Source organism: Pipistrellus hanaki, assembly GCF_964339955.1.
Source record: "Pipistrellus hanaki genome assembly, chromosome: 4".
NCBI classification, from domain to species: Eukaryota; Metazoa; Chordata; class Mammalia; order Chiroptera; family Vespertilionidae; genus Pipistrellus; species Pipistrellus hanaki.
The window spans coordinates 44,640,301-44,666,413 of NC_140506.1; the positions used below are offsets into that span (position 1 = coordinate 44,640,301).

Sequence of the window (26,113 nt, forward strand, 5' to 3'; positions counted from 1 at the left end):
TACTATACACTTTAAAAATATATAATAAAATGGTCAATGGTTAAGGACTTTTGGTTTTCTTTTGTGCTACTGATATAAAAAAATAATGGCTATATTTAAGGCTCGTTAAGTGATTGTTTGTAGTTGCCCTGAACCAAATTTATATTCTTGATGTTGCACTATCAACTGAAACCGACCTACAGCCTTCAATGACTATAATAGAGAAATGACCATGATATTTTACATTTGAACCATCATGGCCTTCTTACTGATTTTAAATAAAGATTCATTTGGTCACATGTGGCAGTACAGCTTGTCTGTCATTAAAGATTATTTTTAAATACTCAATCACAAACCCATCTTTCTCATGCTAAATACTTGGTGTTTGGAAGATCTAAGATTCCTGAAAATTAAATTTAAGTTATCACAGGGCATAGCTCCTCTAGACAGCAATGCTTCCATCCCGATTTTGAACCTTTTTCTTTCCTACCTGGACTACCTAGAAAACCATCCTTCCCAATATGACTCAAATCCCCCCTTAGGAATCTTTCTCTAACCCAATTTCACATTCCTCCATTTATGTCCTGACACTCACTCATGTGTAATTCATAGCAACTTCAATCTGCATATAATATTATTCACACTTTGACTTCTTTACTTCTAGTTAGGGTGTAGTCTCTTTGACTTTTTAAGCTTCCACAGTGTTTAGCACAATGCTGTGCATGTATATATGTGACTGTGTGTATGCATGTGGGTGTGTGTGCACATGTGTATTGAGTGAATAAAAGACTAAAGAACCTGGGTGGGTGTAGGATAGGAAAAGTTTAATAATTTTTTAGAAACCAATTGCTGGACCTTCCTAAAACTGAAAATCTAATTTCCAAAGCTATTTCAGTTTGGTCTTGGACATGTCAATAATAAAAAGGCAGTGAAAACACTTTAAAAAAAACCTTTATGAACTACTATTCCAAAAGATTTTTTAATAATTAAGAGCACCAAACCAAAACATTTTACTAAATAGTGGTATAATCTTTCCTATAACTTTATAAATGTAGACTTCATTTCATTCAGGACAAAGAATACTGAACAGGAATAGGTGTTGTGAATCAGGATTAAAAAGGCAATTCACTCTAAGACAATATCTAATGCACATTTTCCCATTATTTGAAAGGCTTCTGTAATACATGTGTATGGTATGTTAAAATAAAAGAATGGTTCAGACCAGGATGTTGTAGGTCTCTAGTTGTTTTGATACTATAAAATATGACATATAGTGAAGCTGTTATTTCACAAGAAAAATTTTGTTTATAATAGCTGTTAGCATTAAAACAGGATATAATAAAATTATTCTCAATGTGTATATTTTTCAGGTTTGCCTGACAGTGTCCTTTTGAGAAAGCTGACAATTTGTAGTTAGATTACAGACATTTGAAATTCACTTTTATGATTACAAATATCACACACACATAATAACAAACAACAATATATAACATCTTTTTACTGAAGCACTCTGCAATTTACATTTAAAGCTTTGCAATAAAACAAACTTCATTGTACTTTTGTAAGTAAAATTATACAACACATAATATATGTGATAATTACATTAAGAATAAATAAAATGAAGTATAAAAATTCTGTACCAGAACAATGAATTGTTTTAGCTGTCATTCTAAATCTTAGTTTATATGTTTGTATCGAGTTCTAATGTATTTTAAACCCAAGAACCTTTACTTTTAAATAATATACTAAAAATATCAAGTTTGGAATATTAATAACACTTTATGACCCTTTTCTAGGAAATAAGACAAATGGAAGGCAAGGATAGTTCTCTTACTACTCAAAATGTCTCCTTGCTCCCTATATATTTTTATGTCATTTCTAAAGCAAATATTACAAGATGACAGCTTTGGCAAATTATAATCTTACTTAAGAGGCTTATTATTTGAGGAAAGAAAAAAAATTAAACTAAGAACTTTCTTTTTTGGCTTATTCCTTCTCAACCTTTTTTCTTTTCCTCTAATATACAACAGTAGTAATAATAACACTTCTTTAAATGCTCACCATTAGTCATTTTAACCAGCATAAAGTGAACTGGATTAATTTATAGAACTAACCTAAATAGGTTATCAGAATAGGTACTATGGTGAGGTCCTAGAATTTGTTACACGTAGGGCTAAACTTGCAAAAGATCGCATGGCAAAAGTAGAAACTTTGTGACATATCCCGGCTTTTGCAATATAGTTAGAAGCCAATCGAAAAAGCCTTTCGGCACCAAACGTGTTGAAGTGCCCAGGAAGCACCTTCTCTACCAGACCTCTGTCCACTAGTTCGATCAGACGTTCACAGGTTCCAACATAGTCACTTATCCTGCTGTAGGGGAGCCAGTCAATTAGCGATCCGTCGTACACAACATCTCCACTGAAGAGAATCTTTCGGTCTTTGTCATGTAAGCAAATACTGCCCCTGGAGTGACCGGGCATGTGCATAACAGTGAGCTGTCTGTCACCAAGGTTGATTACATCCCCTATAAACAGAAACAGAGTTCACAGATAAACATGTTGCACATATGCCTTCAATTAAAAAGAACAACATTTAAATGGTTTCAAAGAGGTTGGGAAGGGTGACATTTATTTTAATTTTAAAAATACTAGTACCTTATTTCATATACACATAAGCCATGGACACATAATAGTATGGGGAAGGCCTAGGGTGGGGCAAGGGTTGGGTGGAGGGTGCCAAGAAGGGAGAAATTGGGAGACATCTATAGTACTGTCAACATTAAAAATAAATAATAGGGAAAAAAGACCTAACAAAAGAAGAGATACTTCATGTCCATTGACTGGGTTATTTCTAGGCAATGGAAAATAATAATTATTAATAAATACAACACGGGCCACCGAAACTGGTTTGGCTCAATGGATAGAGCATCGGCTTGGGGACTGAAAGGTTCCGGGTTGATTCCGGTCAAGGGCATGTACCTTGGTTGTGGGCACATCCCCAGTAGGGGGTGTGCAAGAGGCAGCTGATCGATGACTCTCTCTCATCGATGTTTCTTTTTTTTTTTTTTTAGGCATATGAAAATTTATTACTGTGATTTCACCATCAAAACTTAGGATCTTGGTCTTTCCTTCTTGCCTTTGTACAAGGCCAAGAGAGACACATTGGCTACTTTGACAACCTTAAAGCGAACTCCAGGAATGTCACCAACAGCATGACCTTTGCGACCAAATCCAGCAACCAGAACTTCGTCATTTTCCTCAATGAAATTCAAACAGCCATCATTGGGTACAAAGGCTGTGATTTTTTTGCCGTTTTTGATCAGCTGGACCCTGACACACTTCCTGATGGCGGAATTTGGTTGTTTGGCTTCAACCCCTACTTTTTCCAGCACGATCCCCTTTGCATGGGAAGCGCCTCCGAAAGGGTTGGCCTTCAGGGCCGTGCCCAAATGGGCCTTCTTGTACTGCTTGTCATGCCACTTCTGATCCCGCCGGTGGCTGCGGAGCTTCCGGGCAGTTCGGAGACCGCGACACTTGCCCATCCTGCCGGCGCCACGGGCCTGAGCGAAAAAAAAGCTCTCATCGATGTTTCTAACTTTCTATCTCTCTCCCTTCCTCTCTGTATAAAATCAATAAAATATATATTTAAAAAATAAATAAATAAATAAATAAATACGACATGGATGAATCTCCAAAACATCACACCAAATGGAATATATGAAAACTATATATTATATAATTGCATTTGTAGAAACTTTTCAGAAAAAATAAACTATAGTGACACAAAACAGATCAATGGGGCACGGGGTGGGAGCAGTCTGTTCTGGTCTGGTCTTGAATCCCAGTAATTACAGTGAGATGGGATCAGACACTCCCAAATTTCCCAGCATTCCAGTCATGGCCAGATACCTTCACAGGATAACTTTTTTAAAAAGGTAGTCAGAAATTTTACAACCATGTGCCTAGGGTTGGAAGTGTTTCCATCCATTTTGCTGGGAACTCTGGGGTCATTCAATCTGGAAATTTACATCCCTTAGCGGTGGGGTATTTTCTGGAATTATCTGTACTGTGCTTTCTTTTCCGCCACTTTATTTGTCTGTGCTGCTATTACTCCAATGTTGGATTTTCTAAACTGTTCCTTTACTGGTTCTCTCCTAGTTTCCATTTTACCTATCTGCTCTTTTTGTAACTTTTCAATGTTATCTTCTGCTAAGTTTTTTGGATGTCTTATATTCCAAGAGCCCCTTTCGTGTGTGTGTGTGTGTGTGTGTGTGTATTGTTCCGTTTGTTGCTTATTTTGGAAGGCAGCTATGCTCACCACTATACCACCAACGCTGTTGCTTATTTTGAAAGCATCTTATTGTCTCTTGGATAACTTGAATGCAATACTTTCTGTAGTCCCCTGATGATATTAATGATAATTCTACCATCCAAGTTGCTTTATGCTATTTGTTTTAGTATTTGATCTCTTGTTAGAGAATTTTCACAATATTTGGTTGCCTGTTTAAGAGTGGGGGATGAAAAGGCTGCCAGAAACACATGCATGGGACCTAGTGACATATGGGCTTCATTGCAGAAAGATCAAGCCAAGGATTACTTAGAGATCAGCATCTTAATCTTTCCTCTGTGTCTGAACAGATATTTCAGATCTGATTCTTTCAATTTTCTAGGAGGGAGGAGGTGGGGGACAAACGCCTGGCTCTCATTCTCTGGGAACTGGGAGGGAATCACACACATTCTTCCTATTTTCCATTCTGAACTCTGTACTCAATAGTACTTGCCATCGCTTAGTCAAGAAACCCCTCTGCTTTACTCTCTCCAGAGAACAAACTAAACTGGATGGGCATTCACTTATTAAGAAGGGTTCTTGAGTTTTAACAGCTTCTTAAATGGCTTTCAACCAATTCTACTCATTTTAGTAGTATTCTTCCCTTTGCCTCCACTTAGGTACCAGAGACTAATTCCTTTTAAAGCTCCTGCAGTGCTCACTGGATGGGCTCTTGCTTTCCCATTGCTGTAATAGGATAAAACTACTCACTCAGTCATCATTTAGTGCTCTCCACAACTGAAACAGTTCCCCAGTCAATGTGGGGAGCAAACCACAGTCCCTTTATAGTATTCTTAATGGGGTTTTAGAAGGAAGTCAAATAAGATGTGCTTATTTAATCACCTACCTTTCTGGAATCTTTTTTTTATTTTTTTATTTTTATTGTCCCTAAATGATTCAAGTCCATCTGAAACAGCCGCTCAAATACAAAATAGGCATACAGTTGTGAGCATGCAAAACACTTTATTTTTGTATTATTATTTATTGTATTATTTTCCATACAATTAACTATAAACCTACTTTAGCCTAACTCTGTATGTTGGTGACTCTGGGCAAATAGTTTAAATGTGCATAATAGGAGCCAAAATGCCTGTACTTCATATCACCTGAATATTGTTAAAAAAAAAAAAATAGGCAAAATGTGCACCCATTCAAGAAGAATGTGCTATATCAATGTATGGTTTATTGCTATTTTATTACAGGAAGACACTATTTCACTAGTGGTAAGGCGAGTGTTTTTCCATCTGAGATGATGCACTGTGTGATGATCTCTCCTTGTCCTCCTTGTCCCTCATTTACAAGTCAGCTTTTGGATTAGTAATACAGTGTACAGATTTGTTTTCCCAAGACAGGTGATCATCAATTCACTTAAATGAAATGTAATAAAATAATTGACTACAGTTTCCTTATCTTCTAATCAAAGCAATGAAGAACATGTGCTGTTTTGGTTTGTGCTGTTGATGTGTGTGCATAACTGTGCATGCACTTTTAATATAAATATTTTATATCTCCTTCCAGGCATCCATATTATGATAATAGCAAGTTAGCAGACCACACCATGCAGAAGAGACAGGAAATTAATACTCTTCAGAAAAGAGGAAATTAGATACTACTTGAGAGGGTGAGGCATTCAGTACTAAAAGCAAAACAAAAAACCACATACCTTTTGATTTAACACAGTATTATAACCTTCAAAGTGCTTGATAAATATCAAGCTTTCTTTTTATACCTTCAAAGGCTTAAAATACCACACAGGTAGGGTACAGACCCCTTGCAGGTCCAAAATACTTTAATTATAATTATAAAGCTATAAATGGTATTTAGTAAACCTGGATTTTAGTCCCAGCTCTTTTTCAAAGTGGGTGTGTGCATGGGACAGTCAGGCCTGCCTGGAATATTTATCTATGAAACAGTCATTCTATCACTCTTTCACCATAGATCGCTGGCAGAGAGCAAAAGGAAAGGAATCAAAAGTAATTTATTCATTTACACAATTTAAATGTATTCTAAGTCCTAATGTCAACATTTTTTTATCTGGATGCCAGAAAAAATTTAGTCTGAATATCCATCAACTACATGGAAATCTTACCTTTATTAGTAAAAGTATCAATTTTATCAAGCTATATAGTAGTTAAAAGTACATTTAATGTAAATTTATGTTAAATTTACATTAAATATATGATAATGTGAAAAGACATTAAATTTACATTAAATGTACCATACTTTCATCTCAAGTTGTTAGGTAATATAAGACTACCATCTAAACCAGTTTTTTTAAATTTTATATTTAGATTTAAATTTTTAATGAAAGGACTTTTTGGGTGGGGTATAAGGTATAGAATCATGCTCTTTATATTTTATATTTCAAGTGATCAGGATTTCATCTGTAAAACAAAATTATTTTTGTAAAATATTTCATTATTTGTCATATTGGCCAGTCATAAAATGAGCCTTATTGTATTGCAGCAACTTGATTTTTTTACCTCATCGAAGGATGTTTTAATAAATTAAAGTGGAAATTAAAATGGTTTCAAGAATAGAATGGAAAGGAGGGGATTTCACATTCTACTCAGAATTACCATAATATATTTATGGAGTAGGATTTATGTATGATCAGCATGCTTTGAGCTATGGTGCCTTGGTTCAAATCCTGACTGTTGCCACTGTCTTGCTCTGTGCACTCTAGCCATGCCATTGAACTAGGTGTCCACTGGCTCACTTCAAATCTGTTGTGAGGATAAAATGAAGTCAACACAGTATACTAAAAAGAATAAAGGAAATCAATATACAAATGGTACCACTGTGTCTAGTTACCTAAATTATTTAAGTGCCTGCATGGGATCGGGAAGACTGGGGTCCTACTCTTATTTTATCCCATTAGTTTCTCTCTAAACCTTATCCCATCTTTCACACAGGCCCAAGGATATCTATACATTAGCCCACCTTCTTCACCATCACCGGAAATAACCTCCTTATTCATCTCTCTCAGGCCTTGCTTTCCAGACAGGGTATCTGTCATAGCACGTAGATTCAGGACATAATTCTACTTCTTGTGTACCCTGTATCAAGATTTTCCTCTCGGGAGGCCACATCAAGAACAGAAATCTATGGGGAAGCTAAGGATGCATGAGCAGATCCGAACCACAGCTCTCTGAAGGGTTTCTAAGCCTACAGGTGGGAATTCCTCCTAGCCCATGGCCACCGAGCAGATGCAGTCAGCAGCTCTCAGAAGCATAGAGCATGGCATGCCCTGTGTGAGGTGTCGTTCTCCAGGTCTTCTCGCTGGAGAAGCGCCTGAAAATGTCAGATAGGTTTTCGGGGGCGAGAAAAGAACGGAACATTTCTAATCAGAAGTGCTGCGCTACTGTATCTGACACAAGAAACTGACTAGGGGGTGGGGCCGGCTTTCACCGAGTGCTCAGCATTGCTGGTCTCCGGTGAGGAAGGCGGCCATGGACTGGGCTCTGGCGGAGTAAGGGCTTGCACTCGGGGACGGGAGACACAGGAGTGGCGTTTCTGCGACGTGACAAGCCCCTCGCAGACATGCACCTCGGCCACATGCACCCATCCCTCGGGCATTTTCTTCCCCGATCCCCGGCCTTAAAAAGGAGAAAAAAAGCGCGCGCCCGGGAGGGCCCATTACCATCCTGCAGGATGAGGGTGGGCTGCACCGCCTGCACTCGGAACTGCCGGGCCCTCCAGCCGGGGCTGGGTGCCCGCACCACCTCGCTGTCGGACAGCCAGGTCACCGTCTCAAAGTTGTCCCCGCGGGCCAGGGCCTCGGCCTCGGCGTGGTGCACGGCCACCCGGTCGAACTGGTAGAGGCCCCCGGAGTGGTCGAAGTGCACGTGGGTGGCCACGGCCAGCAGCGGCCTGCACGCCGCGTGCTCGCGGGCCGCTCCGTCCTGCAGGAGGCCGGCGGCGTGCAGGTACTCGGGCAGGCTGCGCAGCCCCAGGCCCGTGTCGATCACCACGTCCTGCTCCGAGCCGCGCACCAGCCAGATGTTGGCGCGGTTGCCGGACTCGTAGAAGCGCTCCTGGATCCAGAAGATGCCGTCGCCCAGCGCCTTGTGGGCGTACCATTCGAGCGCCGACATGCTGGGCAGCGGAGCGGGTGCAGGGCGGCGCGGGAGCCTCCCGCCGGCCGGCCGGGCTCGGGGCTCTGCGGCGGGCGGAGGGGGCGTCTGCCCGCAGCCCGGGAGGAGGCTCAGAGCCAGCGAGGAGGGGCCGGGGGGCTGGGGCTGGGGCGGGGAGCGAGGGATCGGGATGGAGAGGAGAGCTAGGAGGAGGGAGGAGGCGCGGAGACGCCGCCCAGAGCGCCCGCCGCGCTCTCCGGCCGGGTCCGCAGGGAGCGAGCGGAGGCTGCTCGGCCGCCGCACCGGGCGCTGAGCCAGAGCAGCCCCCGGAGCCGCAGCGCGAGGGGGCGGGGCCGCCGGGCCGTGGCAGCCAACGGGAGATGGGAGGGCGACACTCCCCCGCCCAGGGGGCCCCCCCGACTGCGGAGGCCCGAGCCGGACGCGGGGTGCGCCGGGCCCGCCCCCCGCCGGCTCTGCGGTGCGCGCTGGCCGCCGGCGCCGAAAGGGTCAGGCCCGCGGGGAAGAGCGACTACGGAGCCTGCGGAGGGCTAAAACGCGCAGCGCGGTGGGCGGGGCCTGAGAGGGAGTGGGCGGGGCCTGGGAGAGGTGGGCGGGATCTGGGAGGGAGCGGGCGGGGCCTGGGAGAGGTGGGCGGGGTCTGGGAGAAAGCGGGCGGGGTCCGCCCGGGGTGGGCGGAGCTACCTGGTGGGCTCCCGGCCGCGTGGAGGGCGGTTCGGCTCCCGGAACCCGCGTTGTTCGGAGCGGAGCCCCCGTGGGTCCGCCTCGGCTCTCCGCCCGCCGCGCTCCGGCCGCACGCGTTCGCCCGAGCCTGGGTCCTCAGGGAGCAGGTAACAAGGAACCACGGAGTCCTATGAGGGGTTGGAGAGGGTGGGGAAGAGGGAGAGGGGCACATGGAGAAGGCGGGGGAGGCGGGGAGCGGGAGGCTGCGGGGGAGGTTTATTAAAGCGCCTCTGGGGTTGAGGGTGGTTGAGAGGTAGCTTTACCTGGAATCCCTTCGGAATCTTTTAAAAATCATCGTTTGCAGGTCTTAACCTCGTCTCCTCTTCCCGGGGCTGTTTGCCCTGAGTTAGGAAGGAATGTAGGCTCTTACTGATGGTAGGTTTTCAAATCCGATGACTAGGCGATTGATTCCGGCAGGAATCATTGCCGCAGACTTTTCTTCACTGTAGGCGTTTTATCCAGTGTCGGATAAGGGTTTTCTTCCCTTCCATAAACAAACAAATTGTTGATAAGGGTTCTCTTCAATAAATAGATAACAAATAAATAAATAAATAAATAAATAATAATAAATAAATTTCTTATTCTTCCTTCACCCTCCTTTTTTGTTTTTTTGTTTATTCGGTCTTGAAAGAGAGCAAGGGAAGTTGGTAGAAAGGTTCAACTAAGGAGAGTGAAAGCAGCCACACTTGGTAAGGACAGAAAAAGTGGGTAATAACTGGGTGTGGCCCTGCCAGCCACAAATATCACTCCCACCATGAACACTGGGTCACTCTCCCCGCCCTGCACTTCCCAGCTATCGAAGCATCCATGTAGTCTTCAAAGATTCTCTTGAGAACTTGACTAACCTCCAGAGTCAGCCAGGAAAAATTGGAGACCCATGAGACAGCATTATAAGAGGTAATTAAAAACCCTTACTGTGTCATCTACTAATAAACCTTCATACAGGCATAGGTGTGCTCTCCTTCCCTATCCTCCTAAAGCTTTTGGTGGGGAGGCAGCCTTTTTAAAAAACTATTTTCCCAACCTAGTTAGAATTTTCCCGCTCTGTTCAGGCCTATCCTCTGTGCAAGTCCCTGAGCTAGATGTGTGAACGAAGTCATGATCTGGGTTCCTGAGGATTTGAGGGAAGGCAGTGGGGGGTGTAAAATCTCTACTGTTAATACAGTTGAAGAAACAAACAAAAAATGTAAGTGAAACTCCTTCCCTCTGGAAAAGGCCTATTTCCCAAAAGGGACATGTCTATATGTCTTCCAGAATTGAGTTGTGTACCAATATGTATCACCTCAAGTTTTAAACATGATCTTGGAGGATCTTTGCAAGAGCAAGGTGGGGTGAAATGACTCCTGTGGATGTTAAGGGATTTAAACTGGATTTTAAGGTGAAAACAGATACAGCCAGCCAGGGAGGAAGAGGGAGTGAATTGAAGTGAGAGAATGGTAATTAAGCCATGATTACAGAAGACTGAGTCAGCAGGGTAGGTGCCACCATCTTAAAAGGGTTTTGAATACTGAGATAGGTAGTTTGGATTTAATTCTCTAGCCAAGAGGAAAGAAGAGAGGAGCATAATCAGAACTAGGCTTTATATATATATATGAATAAAAACTGTTGAATAATATGGAAGAATAAATTAAACAGGAAGAACAAAGAATACCACAAAATTTGCAGTTACCCGTATTTTCCGGCGTATAAGACGACTTTTGAAACAAAAAAAAGTCAACCGAAAATCGGGGGCAAAAGACCAAAATTGCACAAAAATTACCTGCAGATCTTGACGGCAAAGTAAGTTTTTTCTTTGAAGTGGGGGGTAGTTTTATACAGCGAAATAGGCCTAAACCTATGTTTTAACTGTAAAAAAAAAAAAAAAAAAAAATATTAGGAGGTCGTCTTATACGCCGGAAAATACGGTAATAAAAAATGAGGTGGGAAAGGGCTGAGCTGGTTCATGGTAGAAGAAATGAAAAGGCAGGGACATTGAAGGAAGAATTGAATGATTTGATAGGAGGGTGGAACAGAATGAGATGGAGTAGAGATAATTACAGAGAGAAGTAACAGCAAGTACAGAGGGGAAAGCCACAAGCTGGGAGTGTGAGGAACAAGAAGCACACCCCCTGAGCCAGTGTGTGGCTCCGAACGTCATCTTGAACACCAATAGCTGGTGGGCATGGCGGGTTTGATTCCCAGTCAGGGCACATTCCTAAGTTGCAAGTTTCATTCTGGTCGGGGTGCGTGTGGGAGGCAGTATCAGTATTTCTCTCTCACATCAATATTTTTCTCTCTCCCTCCCTCTCCTTCCCTCCCTCTCTATAATCAATGGGGGCTGGGGGAAGAACAAGCCCATGTAGTTGGTGAGCAGCAAGAAGCCTTCCACCTCTGTACTTGCTGTTACTTCTCTCTGTAATTACCTCTACCCTATCCCTCCATCTAGTGGCTCATGGACCGTCTCCAGCACACTGTTCAGATTTGTCCTCCACAGAAAGACCTTCCTTGGATAAAAAGCCACTATCATACTCCTTTGTTATTCTGTATCCCTTTATCCTGATTTTTTTTTTTTTTCCAGAGTTGTACTGACTTTCTAAGGCGGCCACAACACATTACCACAAATTGGATGGCTTAAAACAGAAATTTATTTATTTAAAAAATATATATTTTATTGATTTTGTACAGAGAGGAAGGGAGAGATAGAGAGTTAGAAACATCGATGAGAGAGAGTCATCGATCAGCTGCCTCTTGCACACCCCCTACTGGGGATATGCCCGCAACCAAGGTACATGCCCTTGACCGGAATCGAACCTGGGACCCTTTAATCCCCAAGCTGACGCTCTATCCATTGAGCCAAACCGGTTTCGGCAACAGAAATTTATTATCTCATGGTCCTGGAGGCCAGAAGTCTGAAATCAAAGTGTTGGCAGGGTTCGTTCCTTTTAGAGGCAGAGGGAGGGAGTGTCTGCTCCATACCTCTCTCCTGGCTTCTGGTGTTTGCTGGCTTGCAGCTGCAGTGTTGCCTATCTGTCTCTACCTTTACGTGGTGTTTTCCTGTGTGTATCTTTTTTTGTGTGTCCAAATTTCTCTCTTATAAGGATGCAGAGGACCCACCCTGGTTCAGTATGACCTCACTTTAATTTGATTACACCTGCAAAGATTTTATTTCCAAACTAATGGCCTGGTGTATGAAATTTGTGCATTCGACGTGGGTGAGGGGGGGTGGTCCCTCAGGCAGGCCTGTGCCCTTTCCCAACTGATATCCTTAGCACTGCCGCGGACGGGGGAGAGGCTCCGGCCAGCAGCTGCACCCGCCAGCCATGAGCCCAACCTCTGGCTGAGCTGCTCTCCCTCTGTGGGAGCACACTGACTACCAGGGCGCAGCCCCTGTGCTGATCGTCTGCCCTCTGGTGGTCAGTGTGTGTCATAGCAACCAGTTCTTCCAGTCGGTAGATTTGCATATTAGCCTTTTATATAGGATAAGGAAAGTCACATTCAAGTTATCAGCAGTTAGGCCTTGAACATCCTTTAAAAAAAAAATATATATATATATATATATATATATATATATATATATATATATATATATATATTTTTTTTAATTAAATTATTATCTTTGTATATTATTATCTTTGTCCCATACATGCCCTCCCTCCCCAGAGTTTTGTGTCCATTGGTTGTACTTATATGCATGTATACAAGTCCTTCGGTTGATCTCTTATCTCCCCCAGATCTCCCTAACCTCCCTGCTGTAATTTGACAGTCTGCTTGTTGCTTTACTGTCTCTATATCTATCTTTTAGTTCTTCAGTTTATAATGTTCTTTATCATCCATAAATAAGTGAGGTCATGTGGTGTTTCTCTTTCATTGACTGGCTTATTTCACTCAGCATGATGTTCTCCAATTCCATCCAGGTTGCTGTAAATGATGAGAATTTCTTCTTTTTTATGGCAGCATAATATTCCATTGTGTAGATGTACCATAGTTTTTGGATCCAATCATCTGCTGATGGGCACCTAGGCTGTTTCCAAATTCTAGCTATTGTAGATTGTGCTGCTATGAACATAGGGGTGCATATATCCTTTCTGATTGGTGTTTCTAGTTTTTTGGGATATATTCCTAGGAGTGGGATTACTGGGTCAAATGGGAGTTCCATTTTCAGTTTTTTGAGGAAGCTCCATACTGTTCTCCACAATTTAATATATATTTTATTGATTTTTTACAGAGAGGAAGGGAGAGAGATAGAGAGCCAGAAACGTCGATGAGAGAGAAACATCGACCAGCTGCCTCCTGCACACCCTTCACTAGGGATGTGCCCGCAACCAAGGCACATGCCCTTGACCAGAATCGAACCCAGGACCCTTCAGTCCACAGACCGACGCTCCACCACTGAGCCAAACCGGTTTGGGCTGAACATCTTTTTGGAGGGAACACAAAGAATAGATAATTTTATGTTACATATTTATTTTCTTCTTTGTGTTCTTTCCTCCATTGAAATATAAGACCTGAGGGCAGCAACCAGTTTTGTTCCGTTCTGCTTGGCTTCTGCCACTGTGCCTGGAAAGTTCAATATTGGTTGAGTGAATGACTCAATGAAACTGTCCAATCTGAAGTAAAGGAAGACTTAGATAATGAGAAAATGGGGAAAGCAGGTTTAAAAATCCATTTATGTGAAAAAGAGTTGAAAAATAAAGCAATTGTTAAGTCAACTTAAAAGATTTTAAAGATTGCTGCTTAACCCTTTGCACTCCGAACCATTCTGGACATTGGCTACCAGTTACTCGACGCTACTTTGAGAAACGTGCGTTGAATTAACTCAATTCCCCATAATCACTAATAAACTGCAGTATCCCCTGAGAGGGGACATCCGAGTGATATGCTAGAATTCCGATGTCCCCTGAGAGGGGACAGCGGAGCGCAAAGGGTTAAGCATTGCTTGTGGACTATTTTTCCCATGAGTCAGTTGCCAGGGCCTCTCAGCTCTGCAAGAGAAGAAAAAATGAATTTAACAGTTTCTCCAGTTAAGGAGGACTGACTGACTCAGGATAACCAAACTAAAAAGGGATGGATTTGTAGGTCAGAATACCATTTAATTATTAAGGGTGATTCAAGAACGAGGACTGATTTTTGTCTGCCAAGGGCAGTACATTCACTAAAGATGGCACTTACCCAAAGGTTGCTTGATAAAAACAGAAGTTTAGAGGCAGCAAAGTTTGCTATTTCTCAAGGGATATCCCATCAAACAATGGTAGCTAATAAACTCCCTTTTTCGGGAGAGTTTTCTAACTACTTGCCAAGCCCCACCTCTGAAGATTCTGGTGTAGTAGGTTTGAGATCTTGAGGATCCCTTCGGACTCTGTTTAAGAAGCCTTTCAATTAGTGCTCTCGATCAGGCAAGTTTCACAGACATTGTCTACAGTTGTTCTTAGTGGCAAACCCTGGGTGGGATTCCCCCTGGTGGTCTCAGCCAAGTCTGCTGGGCTCCCACAGTTGTTTCCTAGGGTAAAGGTGTGAGCCCTTCTGCTCAGCAATTTTCATACTTAGGAGGCCTCCCTTCCGTAAGCTCAGCATCTGCTTTAATGACTCAGCAATTGAAAGAAGGCCATTTGGATATTTTTCTTAGTGTGGGCCGCTGCAATGAGCTGGATTGTTAAAATAAGCACCTTTCCTATGTGAATTGTGTTTCATAGTAACTAAATAGTGGATGAGAGGAACTGATTCCTGGTAGAATTTCAGTTAATAAATTCTGAAAGAAATGATAAAATGTGTATATTACCATATTGCAATCCATAATGGAATAAATGGATCTAGACTATGATCATCAATGACAGCTAAAATCTCAGGTCAAAACTAGGGGGAACTTTATACCAGATGAAACACACTGATCGCACCTAAGCCCACTGGCTAGACCAGCACCTCACCGGGACAGACACTTCGTGTGCATCCTGATGTGATGCAGTAGGAAACAATCATCTCTTTCGTATCCTTGTAAAACAGCAAACCCCACTTTCAGTAAGCCTCTAGCCCACCTGTTTATAGAAGATACAGGGAACGGAAATCTGTTAAACCATAGCTCATGTATGTAACCATTCAAATCCAAAATATGGGACAAGGTACAGCCTTGATCCTCTCAAATTGGGATCTGTAAACTAGCAGCTCAAGAGAGCTTATAGGAAATGCAGATTCTTAAGCCCGCCCAAGGCCAACTGAATCAGAATCTGCAATTTAACAAGGAATCCAGGTAATTCACAAGTGCCTTCAAGTTGGAGAAGCATTGTATGTACAATGACCCCAGTTTTTAAAATAAATGACTAGAAAAAAGCGGGAGGGAACTCGTAATTTGGTATGGGAGGGCATGTTATTGCTTTTTGGGCTCACAGGATTGAATGATAATCTTATCCATGGAAAAAGTGATTTTAAAAGTATGCGTTAGGCCGGGACCGGTTTGGCTCAATGGATAGAGCGTTGGCTTGGGGACTTGAAGGGTCCCGGGTTCGATTCCGGTTAAGGGCATGTACCTTGATTGCGGGCATATCCCCAGTAGGGGGTGTGCAAGAGGCAGCTGATCGATGACTCTCTCTCATCGATGTTTCTAACTCTCTATCTCTCTCCCTTCCTCTCTGTATAAAATCAATAAAATATATTTTTTAAAAATTTAAAAAAATACAAGTGTGTGTTAGCCCTGGCCTGTGTGGCTCAGTTGGGTGGGGCATTGTCTCTTACACTGAAAGGTGGAGGGTTCGATTCTTGGTTAGGGCACATACCCAGGCTGCAGGTTCTAACCCCACCTGGGAGGCAGCCTGTCGATGTTTCTCTCTTATATCCATGTTTCTCTCATTTCCCCTCTCTATAAAATCAATTAAAAAAAAAACCCCAACCAAACATATCCTTTGGTGAGCATTAAAAAATATATTTAAAGTGTGTGTTATAATCTTCACTACAGTCAAATGCAGAGCTGTGGTGAAAGACCTTTAGGGTAGGAATCCTGTTAATGCAGTGCCAGCTCAGTTGTCACATTATAATGTAAACATGCTTTAGACAATTCAGACATTCAGTACAGGACATTGAGTACTGTGACATCTCTACTGTCCCCAGAATTGAAGAGAGTACAGTTTTATCCTGCCTTTAACAGTGTTAATTTCATGTGGTTTTCTCTGAACTTACTATGTTTTTTTGCTTCGACAGTCATCTTCAGAGTCTTATTGAGCCCATTCCCATTTCTAAAAGGAGGACACTGAACTTCACATCAAGGATCTTTTATATAAAAAATTCTAGGATTAAAGAAATAATCAATTACAAGTTTTTGTTGTTGTTAATCCTCACCTGAGGATATTTTTTTTTATTGGTTTTTAGAGAGAGAAAGAGAGAGAAACATCAGTGTGGGAGAGGTGCATCAATTGGTTTCCCTCTGCATACTCCCTGACCAGGGCTGGGGATTGAGCCTGCAACCAAAGTATGCCTTTGACCAGGAATCCAACCCACAACCCTTCTTTCCTAGGGCCATAGGTCCACTGAGCCAAACAGGCCAGGGCCATTTACAAATTTAAAGTATGTATGACTAATAGTCTTCAAGTTGAATGAAAAAGCTGTGTCTTCAGTCTGACCTTTGCTTGTCCATACTTTTACGTACATAAGAGATCTCGTTGCCACACCACCGAGGAGTGGAGAACGTTGCCTCAACTGGCTGTGCGGTGGTGGGGGCAGCATCGCGAAGGACACCCGGGGTCAGTCTCCACGCAGGGCCTGGGTGAGGTAGTTGAGGCCATCGGCAAACATGACTAGATGTGAGGAGTTCAGGAATTCGAGTATCACATGCTCATTTCTTTACAAAATTTTGCCTTCCAGAAGTTTTTAAATTGGCCATGGTACATAAGGGGTGAAGTGTATTTTGCTTTAAAATGTTGGTTTTATTTTTCATATGATCCAATAAACCTTACTCCTTCATTAGTGTCTTTCAGAGTTTCCCCACATTTCTGGTGTAACCAGTTCCAATGGCTGGGAATAAAGGAAGAGGACGTGCTGCTTATACCTTCAATATTGAGGCGGTTGGATTTAGCAGAGGTGAAAGGTTACCTGATGTAGTATTGAAGCCACCCCCACTGTTTCCTGTAAGTACATCAACAGTGAGTTCTCGCAGCCTGCTTTTTCATGTTTCCCAGAAAATGAGAATTCTGTATAGGACTTGAATATGTGATATCATTATGATATCCTAAAGTGTAAGAAAGTAAGAGCCTGTTTCACTTTCCTTTAAATATATCTGCTGTTCTTCCTTGTGTTGTGGGGTCGAACCCTGGGTTCAAAATAAGACCACGGAGGCTGATGATTAATTAAAAAGCAGGCAAAGGTGTATTGAAATAACTGGCCAGGACAGACGCGAGAGCACCACACGCAGGTGGTCTCCACACGACTGCACCGTTTCAGGGGTAGGCAATCCCTTTTAAAGGTTCAAACCACAGGAATTTTCCTTTGTTCTAAATTCTAAATCTTAAAGACTGCATTCTAAAGACTGGGGTCAGCCCGCAGGGTCGTTGCTAGTCACATCCTGCTGGACATTGGAATGTGGCCCTATCCTGCAATAGTCTATAACATAGAAACAGAGCTCAGAGGTTATCTACAGTTTCTATCTGTGAAGGTTACTGAGTTAGTGGGAATTACTCTCCTGTGCTCCTGGTTCCAGGCAAGGGAAAATTGCCGTAGCCTCCAAGTCTCTACCTGAAAGCTCAGGTAAATAGCTTACCTCCCCCCCCCCCCCCCCCCCCCCCCCCCCCCCCCCCGCTTAATCAGGTGCAAGAGCCAAACTAGAAGGGTTAAAATTCAAACAGCAGTTTTTACCAAAGTCGGGTTGCCACTATATTTCACGTGAATCTATTTTAGTTTTCTGATTCCTTTCTCAAAATATAGGAAACAAAACTATATACATACATTTCCATGAATATGTTCAGTCCTGTGTGAACTAAGAAATATTTTTAAAAATTCATATATTTTAGATTGCTGTTATTGCTGTTATTTTTATAAATATATTTTATTGATTTTTCTTACAGAGAGGAAGGGAGAGAGATAGAGAGCTAGAAACGTCGATGAGAGAGAAACATCGACTAGCTGCCTCTTGCACACCCCCTACCGGGGATGTGCCCGCAACCAATGTATTGGGTCGGCAACTAAGTAATTGCGGGTTTCACACATATATGGCTTCAGTTGAATTTTTAGGTTTGCAGACGTAGTACAAATGTTAAACACATTTTGTATTTGATAGTTGGCTATCCAGCTGTTAATCAGTAAAAAAAGTTTTTTGATCTGTTTTGTAGTTTTTGTTTGGCGTTCGTTGAAAAATGGAAAATCAAAAGGAACATTTTCGTCATATTTTGCTTTTTTATATCCGCAAAGGGAAAAACGCATCGCAAGCTCATAAAAAGTTATGTGCTGCTTATGGTGACGAAGCCTTAAAAGAACGGCAGTGTCAAAATTGGTTTGCCAAATTTCGTTCTGGTAATTTTTCACTCAAAGATGAAAGACGCTCTGGTCGTCCAGTTGAAGTTGATGACGCCCTAATCAAAGCAATAATCAATTCGGACTGTCACAGTACAACACGTGAGATTGCAGAGAAGCTTCATGTATCACATACATGCATTGAAAATCACTTAAAACAACTTGGCTATGTTCAAAAACTCGATACATGGGTTCCTCACGAACTGAATCACAGTTAACGCAACGCATTAGCAGCTGCGATTTGCTAAAGAAACGTAATGAAAATGATCCATTTTTAAAACGACTGATAACTGGCGATGAAAAATGGGTTGTTTACAACAATATCAAGCGGAAAAGATCGTGGAGCAGGCCAGGTGAACCAACTCAAACAACATCAAAAGCTGATATTCATCAAAAGAAGGTTTTGTTATCAGTTTGGTGGGATTACAAAGGAATTGTCTACTTTGAACTCTTACCACCCAACCGAACGATCAATTCTGATGTCTACATTGAACAACTAACGAAATTAAACAATGCAGTTGAAGAAAAGCGGCCCGAATTGACAAATCGAAAAGGTGTTGTATTCCATCATGACAATGCAAGGCCACACACATCTTTGGTCACTCGGCAAAAATTAATGGAGCTTGGTTGGGATGTTTTGCCACATCCACCATATAGTCCTGACCTTGCACCATCTGATTACTTTTTGTTTCGATCTTTACAAAACTCCTTGAATGGTAAAAATTTCAATAATGATGATGATGTCAAATCGTACCTGATTCAGTTTTTTGCTAATAAAAAACAGAAGTTTTTTGAACGTGGGATTATGATGCTGCCTGAAAGATGGCAAAAGGTCATTGATCAAAATGGGCAATACATTAAAGAATAAAGTTATTTAGTTCCATGAAAAAATTGTCTTTGATTTTCTTTAAAAAATCCGCAATTACTTAGCTGCCGACCCAATACATGCCCTTGCCCTGAATCGAACCTGGGACCTTTCAGTCCGCAGACCGATGCTCAACCACTGAGCCAAACCGGTTTCGGCTAAAATAATATATATATATATATATATATATATATATATATATATATGTGTGTGTGTGTGTGTGTGTGTGTGTGTGTGTGTATATTTATAATTTTATGTAATTTTTTTGTATATATTTTATTGATTTTTCACAGAGAGGAAGAGAGAGGGATAGAGAGTTAGAAACATCGATGAGAGAGAATCATCGATCGGCTGCCTCTTGCACACCCCCTACTGGAGATGTGCCCGCAACCAAGGTACATGCCCTTGACCGGAATTGAACCTGGGACCTTTCAGTCCGCAGACCGACGCTCAACCACTGAGCCAAACCGGTTTCGGCTAAAATAATATATATATATATATATATATATATATATATATATATATGTGTGTGTGTGTGTGTGTGTGTGTGTATACAATATATATATATATATTTATAATTTTATGTAATTTTTTTGTATATATTTTATTGATTTTTCACAGGAAGAGAGAGGGATAGAGAGTTAGAAACATCGATGAGAGAGAATCATCGATCGGCTGCCTCTTGCACACCCCCTACTGGAGATGTGCCCACAACCAAGGTACATGCCCTTGACCGGAATCGAACCCGGGACCTTTCAGTCCTCAGGCCGACGCTCTATCCACTGAGCCAAACCGGTCCCTAAAATAATATTTTTTAAAAGCGAAGGTTTTACAGTGGTCCTCGGTTCCCATCCTACCAGACTTTGACTTAGTGATTTTCTTTTCACCTTGCATCTATAGAATTTAATTTTCCTCCCTACTCTACCATTTGGCCTTTTTTTCCCACTGAACTTTTGCTTTTGCTTTATTTCCTATTTTATTGAAGCAAATTTAAATTTTGTTACTGATTCTCAAACAATAAGTGCTTCTATTACATTTAGTGTTGCTTTTTAAATCTCATGAGTATGCTGCAGGCTTAATTGGCATAATGGCTAATGCATTCACTTTATAGTTAGTCTAAAAAGTAAGCTTACATTTCCAGAGGTGCATGCGTTGCAGTATAAAAAAACGAAAAAAATCATATATAACCAGATACACCTTCCAGGAATCTGTTTCCTATTTCAAAAGGAAAAGTTCTTGTTGAAAGCTTTATGGCAGGAGAGAACCTGGGCAGGTATATCTGGGGATCTACCTCGATAGATACCTCACATAGGGAGTCTCTACTTTTTGCTCTTGATATTTTTTGCCTTTCCAATATTCACTACAACCAAAAAAAACAAAGATAACTATCTCAGATATAGGTATAATGCCACTTTATCTTTATTTCTTTTAAAACAGATAACTTCTAAACACTAGAACTGTTAGTATATTCTGTTGTTTTATACATGGAATAAAACTGGAGTCCCTATTACTGGCGAAGAGGCTTTTTGATGTCTCTCTGACCCTTTTCCTACCACACTATTCTCTCCCCTAGCCTTCCCGGCCTCCCTTGTTCTTTCCGGCATTTTCCTCTGCTGGTTTCCCTGGCTGGGGCCATCTGTTCCCAAAGTCTTTGCATAGATGGCTTCCTAATTTTACCTATCTCTCTGCTCAAACGGGATTTCCCCGAGAGATCATGCATGTTTATCCTGAGTAGGAACAACTACCTCCAACCTCTGTGTACTACCTGTCCCTTTTTCCTCTACCTTTCATAGTTATCACTACCCAAAATTACATATTAACTCATTTGTTCACTTATTTTACTGTGTTTTTCACCCCTAGAATGTTAGTTTCCTGAGGGCAAGAACTTTGACTAATTATGATGGTATCTCCTGTTGTCTAACCATGTCTGGCTTATCGTAGGCACTCAATAAATTGTTGTAGAATTAATGAATACATTTGGAGTTAAATTTTGAAAATGTATCCTATACTTAGCTTCTGAATCCAGAAATGTCTTTACTATATGCCCTGAGGATCTACTTTGTTATGAATATGTGGGTGTGTGCCTGTAATTTTTAAAAATTGAAGATATAGTTTCAAACTCCTGCTTTACATGTTCTGTAGGCTTACAGATTATTCACTTCTTTAATTTCTTCACTGTAAAATGGGAAATATTGATGATACTTCAAATGAGATCACGGATGTTGAATATTGAGTACATCCTAGTCATAGTAACCATTTGCTAAATGATAACTGCTACTATTTTTTTTAAAGCTTTATTGGTGCTATATATAAGTTTTTATATTGTGTTTTTAAAAATATATATTTTATTGATTTTTTAAAGAGAGGAATTGAGAGGGATAGAGAGTTAGAAACATCGATGAGAGAGAAACATCCATCAGCTGCCTCCCGCACCCCCCACCCCCAATTGGAGATGTGCCCACAACCAAGGTACATGCCTCTGACTGGAATCGAACCTGGGACCCTTCAGTTCGTAGGCCAACGCTCCATCCACTGAGCCAAACCGGTGAGGGCAATAGCTGCTGCTATTTTTTTATGCTACTGCTCCAACCAATTCTACCACCACTGTTGAGGTTAATAGAAAATAAAAGCAGTTACTCTCATTTTGGTGCCTTGATCTTTAAAATATGAAATCACATAAACAGACTGTATAGCAAAATAATTCTTTTGTCTTCAGAAAAATTAGGGCCAATAGAAAAATTAAACATCTTTCCTACCTCTAAAATAAGAGCAAATGGGCTAAAAGGTTAAATAAATTACAAAATCTCAACATCATCTTTTAAGTTGATTGTTAAGCTTATTGCCTATAAAATGTAGTTTTTCAATAAAACTGACACTTTCCAGAATGTAGGCAAAAGGGATATTAAAATATTTATTTTTAAAAAATCATTGTCTCTTAACTTAAACAGGATACAGATTATAAACCAGTGCCACTGAAAACAGGAGAGGGTGAAGATTATATGCTGGCCTTAAAACAGGAGTTGAGAGAAACTGTGAAAAGATTGCCTTATTTTATAGAAACACCTGAAGAAAAACAAGGTGCGTATTGGACTCTGATTCTGTGGTTCAGTGCAAACAGATGAAACAATACTTTGGCACAAGATGCATGATCATTTGATACTGACTGATTTGATTTAGTCAGGAATTATCAACTACCTTGAAAAGTGTATTTTAGATTAATTTAACAAAAAATATACATTAAAATTTTTGATATTTTATTTGTAGAATTACCTTTCACAATAGTTTTATATATTCAGTAAAAATTATGAAAAAATAAAAAATATTTAAAAAGTGAAAATCATCTATAATGTTTATGTCTAGATTAAAATGTTTTCTAGTATATTCCAGAATTTTTCTTCTGTATGTATATTCTTTGTTGTTGCTAATCCTCACCCATTGTATGATTTTTAGAGAGAGTGAAAGGGAAGGGGAGAGACAGAGAAGTATCAGTGTGAGAGACAGATGTAGATTGGTTACTTCCCACACACTTCCTGACTAGGGTGGGGGGATTCAGCCTGCAACCCAGGGTACATGCCCTTGACTGGCCTCAAACATGAGACCATTTAGTCTGAGGGCCACACTCTTAACTATTGAGCAAACCAGCTAGGGCTGCATGTATATTCTTTTTATAAAATTGGATTCATGTTACTTTTGTATCTCCCTTTTTTACTCAGTAGCATACTATTAGCATTTTTGCTTATCCTTAGTATTCTTAGAAAATATTATTTTTATTGACTATGAGGTATTTCATTGTGGATATAACATCAATTGTAACTAATTTCCTGCTGTTAGACTTAAGGTTGTTTCTATTTTTTTTCTCATATAAATGCCATGATTACTATCCTTATACGTAAATCTTAATGCAGGCCTCTGATTATTTCATATTTTGGTTAAAAATTTTAAATGCTTTAACTGTATTTTGGCTTATTTTTTATATATCAGATGTAATAGAATACAAAACACACATTCATTAGTTATGCTAAGGTCAGAGAGGAGATGGAGTAGGAGAAGGTTTGACAGTCTCAGACTGGAAGTGGCAAGTGCTTTTAGAGGCTGGGAACCCATTCCCGATGGTTATTTAGCAAAGTAGGTCTATATTGATTTTCAGTTTCTGCCCTTGAATGTTGAAATTAGAGAGGTCAATATCATTCTTGAGCTTTCAAAACAACATCATTAAAACATGAGAAATTCATATAGTACTATCACATTCCATTCATTAGTAATAAAAATGCATTCCATTTCCCCTCTCTCTGGAAGCTAGAATTGGCTAAGAGTCAAAAAGGAAGTCTTATAAAGTAATATTGCATGTGCTTATAATTATAAGAAGCCTTTTAGACAGGTTCATTTAACTTTTCAAAATATAACTGCTTGAAGTTACATTAATGGTTTGATAAGAAAGAGATAATTATACCTAAAAAAAAAATACTGAATTTGTTTACCTCAACATTCTGAATTTTTTTATCTTTCATGATTATGTTGCATACTTTTATTTCTTTGAGCTGAAAATGGAATTAAATATCTCATATTAAAGATTTTTAAAAGTAACACTAAATGAACTAATAAATATTCATTCTTATTTAAAAAAAATAACAATGTAGGGTATATTTTAATCTTTTCAAAAATTAGTCTTTTTTGCTTGGCTGGCATGGCTAAGTGGTTGAGCCTCGACCTCTGAACCAGGAGGTCAGGGCTTGATTCCTAGTCAGGGCTCATCGTGCCTGGGTTGCAGCTCGATCCCCATTAGGGGGCATGCAGGAGGCAGCTGATCAATGGTTCTCTCTCATCATTGATGTTTCTCTCTCTTCCTCTCTGAAATATAGGTTTTTAAAAATTAGTCTTTTCTCCAGACTGCAAAACAAATTTATTTAACTAAATGTGCTTGATATTAAAGCACATGTTAATTAAAAGTGTGTTATACCATTAAAGTATTCATGCGAGTCTTTTAACAGGCATATTAAGAACATAATTTTGTTGCTGGTTTCTGGGAGTGGGTGGTTTGTACCTGGATAAAAAACTCTATTTTTTTTTAAGAGACTCTTTATCTTTGATAACTGCACAATAAAATATTTAAAAATATAAGGATTCTTAGCATGTTTTCAGGGTTTGCCCATGGTATAGAATGTATCAATGCTTCATTTTTTTAATGGCTGAGTAATATTCTATTTTATGCATATACCACATTTTGTTTACCCATACATCAGTTGGCAGATACTGGAGTCAGCTCTACTTTGAGGCTGTTTGAGTAATGCTGCTATGCACATTCATGTATACATTCTTATGTGGACATAAGTCATTTCTATTGGTGGGTATATATCTAGGGTCATATGTTAACTCTATATGTAACATTTTTTAAAATTGTTCTTTTAAAATATATTTTATTGATTTCTTACAGAGAGGAAGGGAGAGAGATAGAGAGCTAGAAACTTCGATGAGAGAGAAACATCGACCAGCTGCCTCTTGCACACCCCCTATGTGCCCGCAACCAATGTACATGCCCTTGACTGGAATCGAACCTGGGACCTTTCAGTCCACAGACCGACGCTCTACCACTGAACCAAACCGGTTTCGGCTCTATGTGTAACATTTTGAGGAACTTCCAAACTGTATTGCAAAATTTTGCACATTTTTTCATCACCAACTATGTATGAGATTTTCAGTTTCTCTACATCCTTGCCAGCATTTATTATTGTCTTTTTGGGTGTAGCCATCCTACTAAGTATAAAATTGTATCTAATTGTGCTATACATTTGAATTTCTCTAATAACTAGTAATGATGTTCAATACCTTATCGTGTTTTTTGTCCACGTATATATTTGGTGAAATGCTGTTCAAATTAATGGCCTCTTTTTATTTGGGTCCTAGTACTATTTCTTAGTTGTCTGTAAATTATTTGAAAGTAATTTAAAAAATTTTTAAAATGGTTCATTGAAAGCAGGTAATAACTGTTTTTCTTAGTATACTGTGGATTAATTTTTTTTCCAAATATGGAATATGTTTTGTAGGAAATTATAAAATGCAAATGATGGAAATCTCTCATTTTTGCTGACTTCTGTTTATAGATGAAAAACTTGAGAGCAAGATTGATGTCAGACAGTTAAATACCTAGAAAAGCCTGATCTCTTGGTCTCTGATCTGCTTTAGCTATCTTTAGTTTTCTTTGTCTAACGCCATAGTCTTAGTATTATTTGGAAGCATTTTGTTAACATAGAAAAAATCATTACATATTTGGGCCTTGATTTTGTGGCAAAGTGGGCAAAACAGAATCAAGAGACACAATTATGACTCATCCATTTTTGGCAAACTCAGAAGATCCCTACAGAGTTCTCAGAAGTTGGCATGAAGGTTTTTAGTAGCTTGCTCATTCATGGCCCCATCGAGTCCAAGCTCGCCTACTCCTCTCCTTTTCCTCACTCTCCTCCCCAATGGGTTGTGAAAAGTAGCTAATTGAGAAGCCTAACTGTGTTAGAAGTGAGCAAACAGCCCTCCATCCCCACTGAGGTACTTAATACATCACAGTTACACAAGCTTTACAGATGAGGAGCTGGAGACCAGTGTCAGCAGAAGAAATATCATAGAAGATGCTGAGTAGACTCCTTGCCCTTGTATGTAAGTGGCTTCCTGG

General features: G+C 40.4%; 3 protein-coding genes across 4 annotated transcripts in view; 1 reads left to right on the forward strand and 2 right to left on the reverse strand.

Annotated features, from left to right (window-relative positions):
- Nucleotides 1-2,011: 2,011 nt before the first annotated feature.
- MBLAC2 (metallo-beta-lactamase domain containing 2) lies at nucleotides 2,012-8,881 on the reverse strand. Its single transcript, XM_084882184.1, has 2 exons — nucleotides 7,949-8,881; nucleotides 2,012-2,503 (listed from the first exon to the last, which is right to left on the reverse strand). Exons 1-2 carry the CDS (start codon nucleotides 8,400-8,402, stop codon nucleotides 2,118-2,120), a joined length of 840 nt encoding a protein of 279 aa, XP_084738310.1. The 5' UTR covers nucleotides 8,403-8,881; the 3' UTR covers nucleotides 2,012-2,117.
- LOC311621809 (small ribosomal subunit protein uS12) lies at nucleotides 3,029-3,548 on the reverse strand. The gene has a single exon (XM_084882185.1). The coding sequence runs from the start codon at nucleotides 3,518-3,520 to the stop codon at nucleotides 3,089-3,091; it is 432 nt and encodes a 143-aa protein (XP_084738311.1). The 5' UTR covers nucleotides 3,521-3,548; the 3' UTR covers nucleotides 3,029-3,088.
- Nucleotides 8,882-9,093: 212 nt separating the features above from the next.
- POLR3G (RNA polymerase III subunit G) overlaps nucleotides 9,094-26,113 on the forward strand; it is a 35,840-nt gene continuing 18,820 nt past the window's right edge. For both annotated transcript variants that reach the window (XM_084882030.1, XM_084882031.1), the window contains exons 1-3: nucleotides 9,094-9,229; nucleotides 17,050-17,209; nucleotides 22,401-22,530. In XM_084882030.1, coding sequence (XP_084738156.1) covers nucleotides 17,093-17,209; nucleotides 22,401-22,530 — 247 coding nt within the window. In that variant the 5' untranslated portion in view covers nucleotides 9,094-9,229; nucleotides 17,050-17,092. The remainder of the gene's footprint in view (nucleotides 9,230-17,049; nucleotides 17,210-22,400; nucleotides 22,531-26,113) is intronic.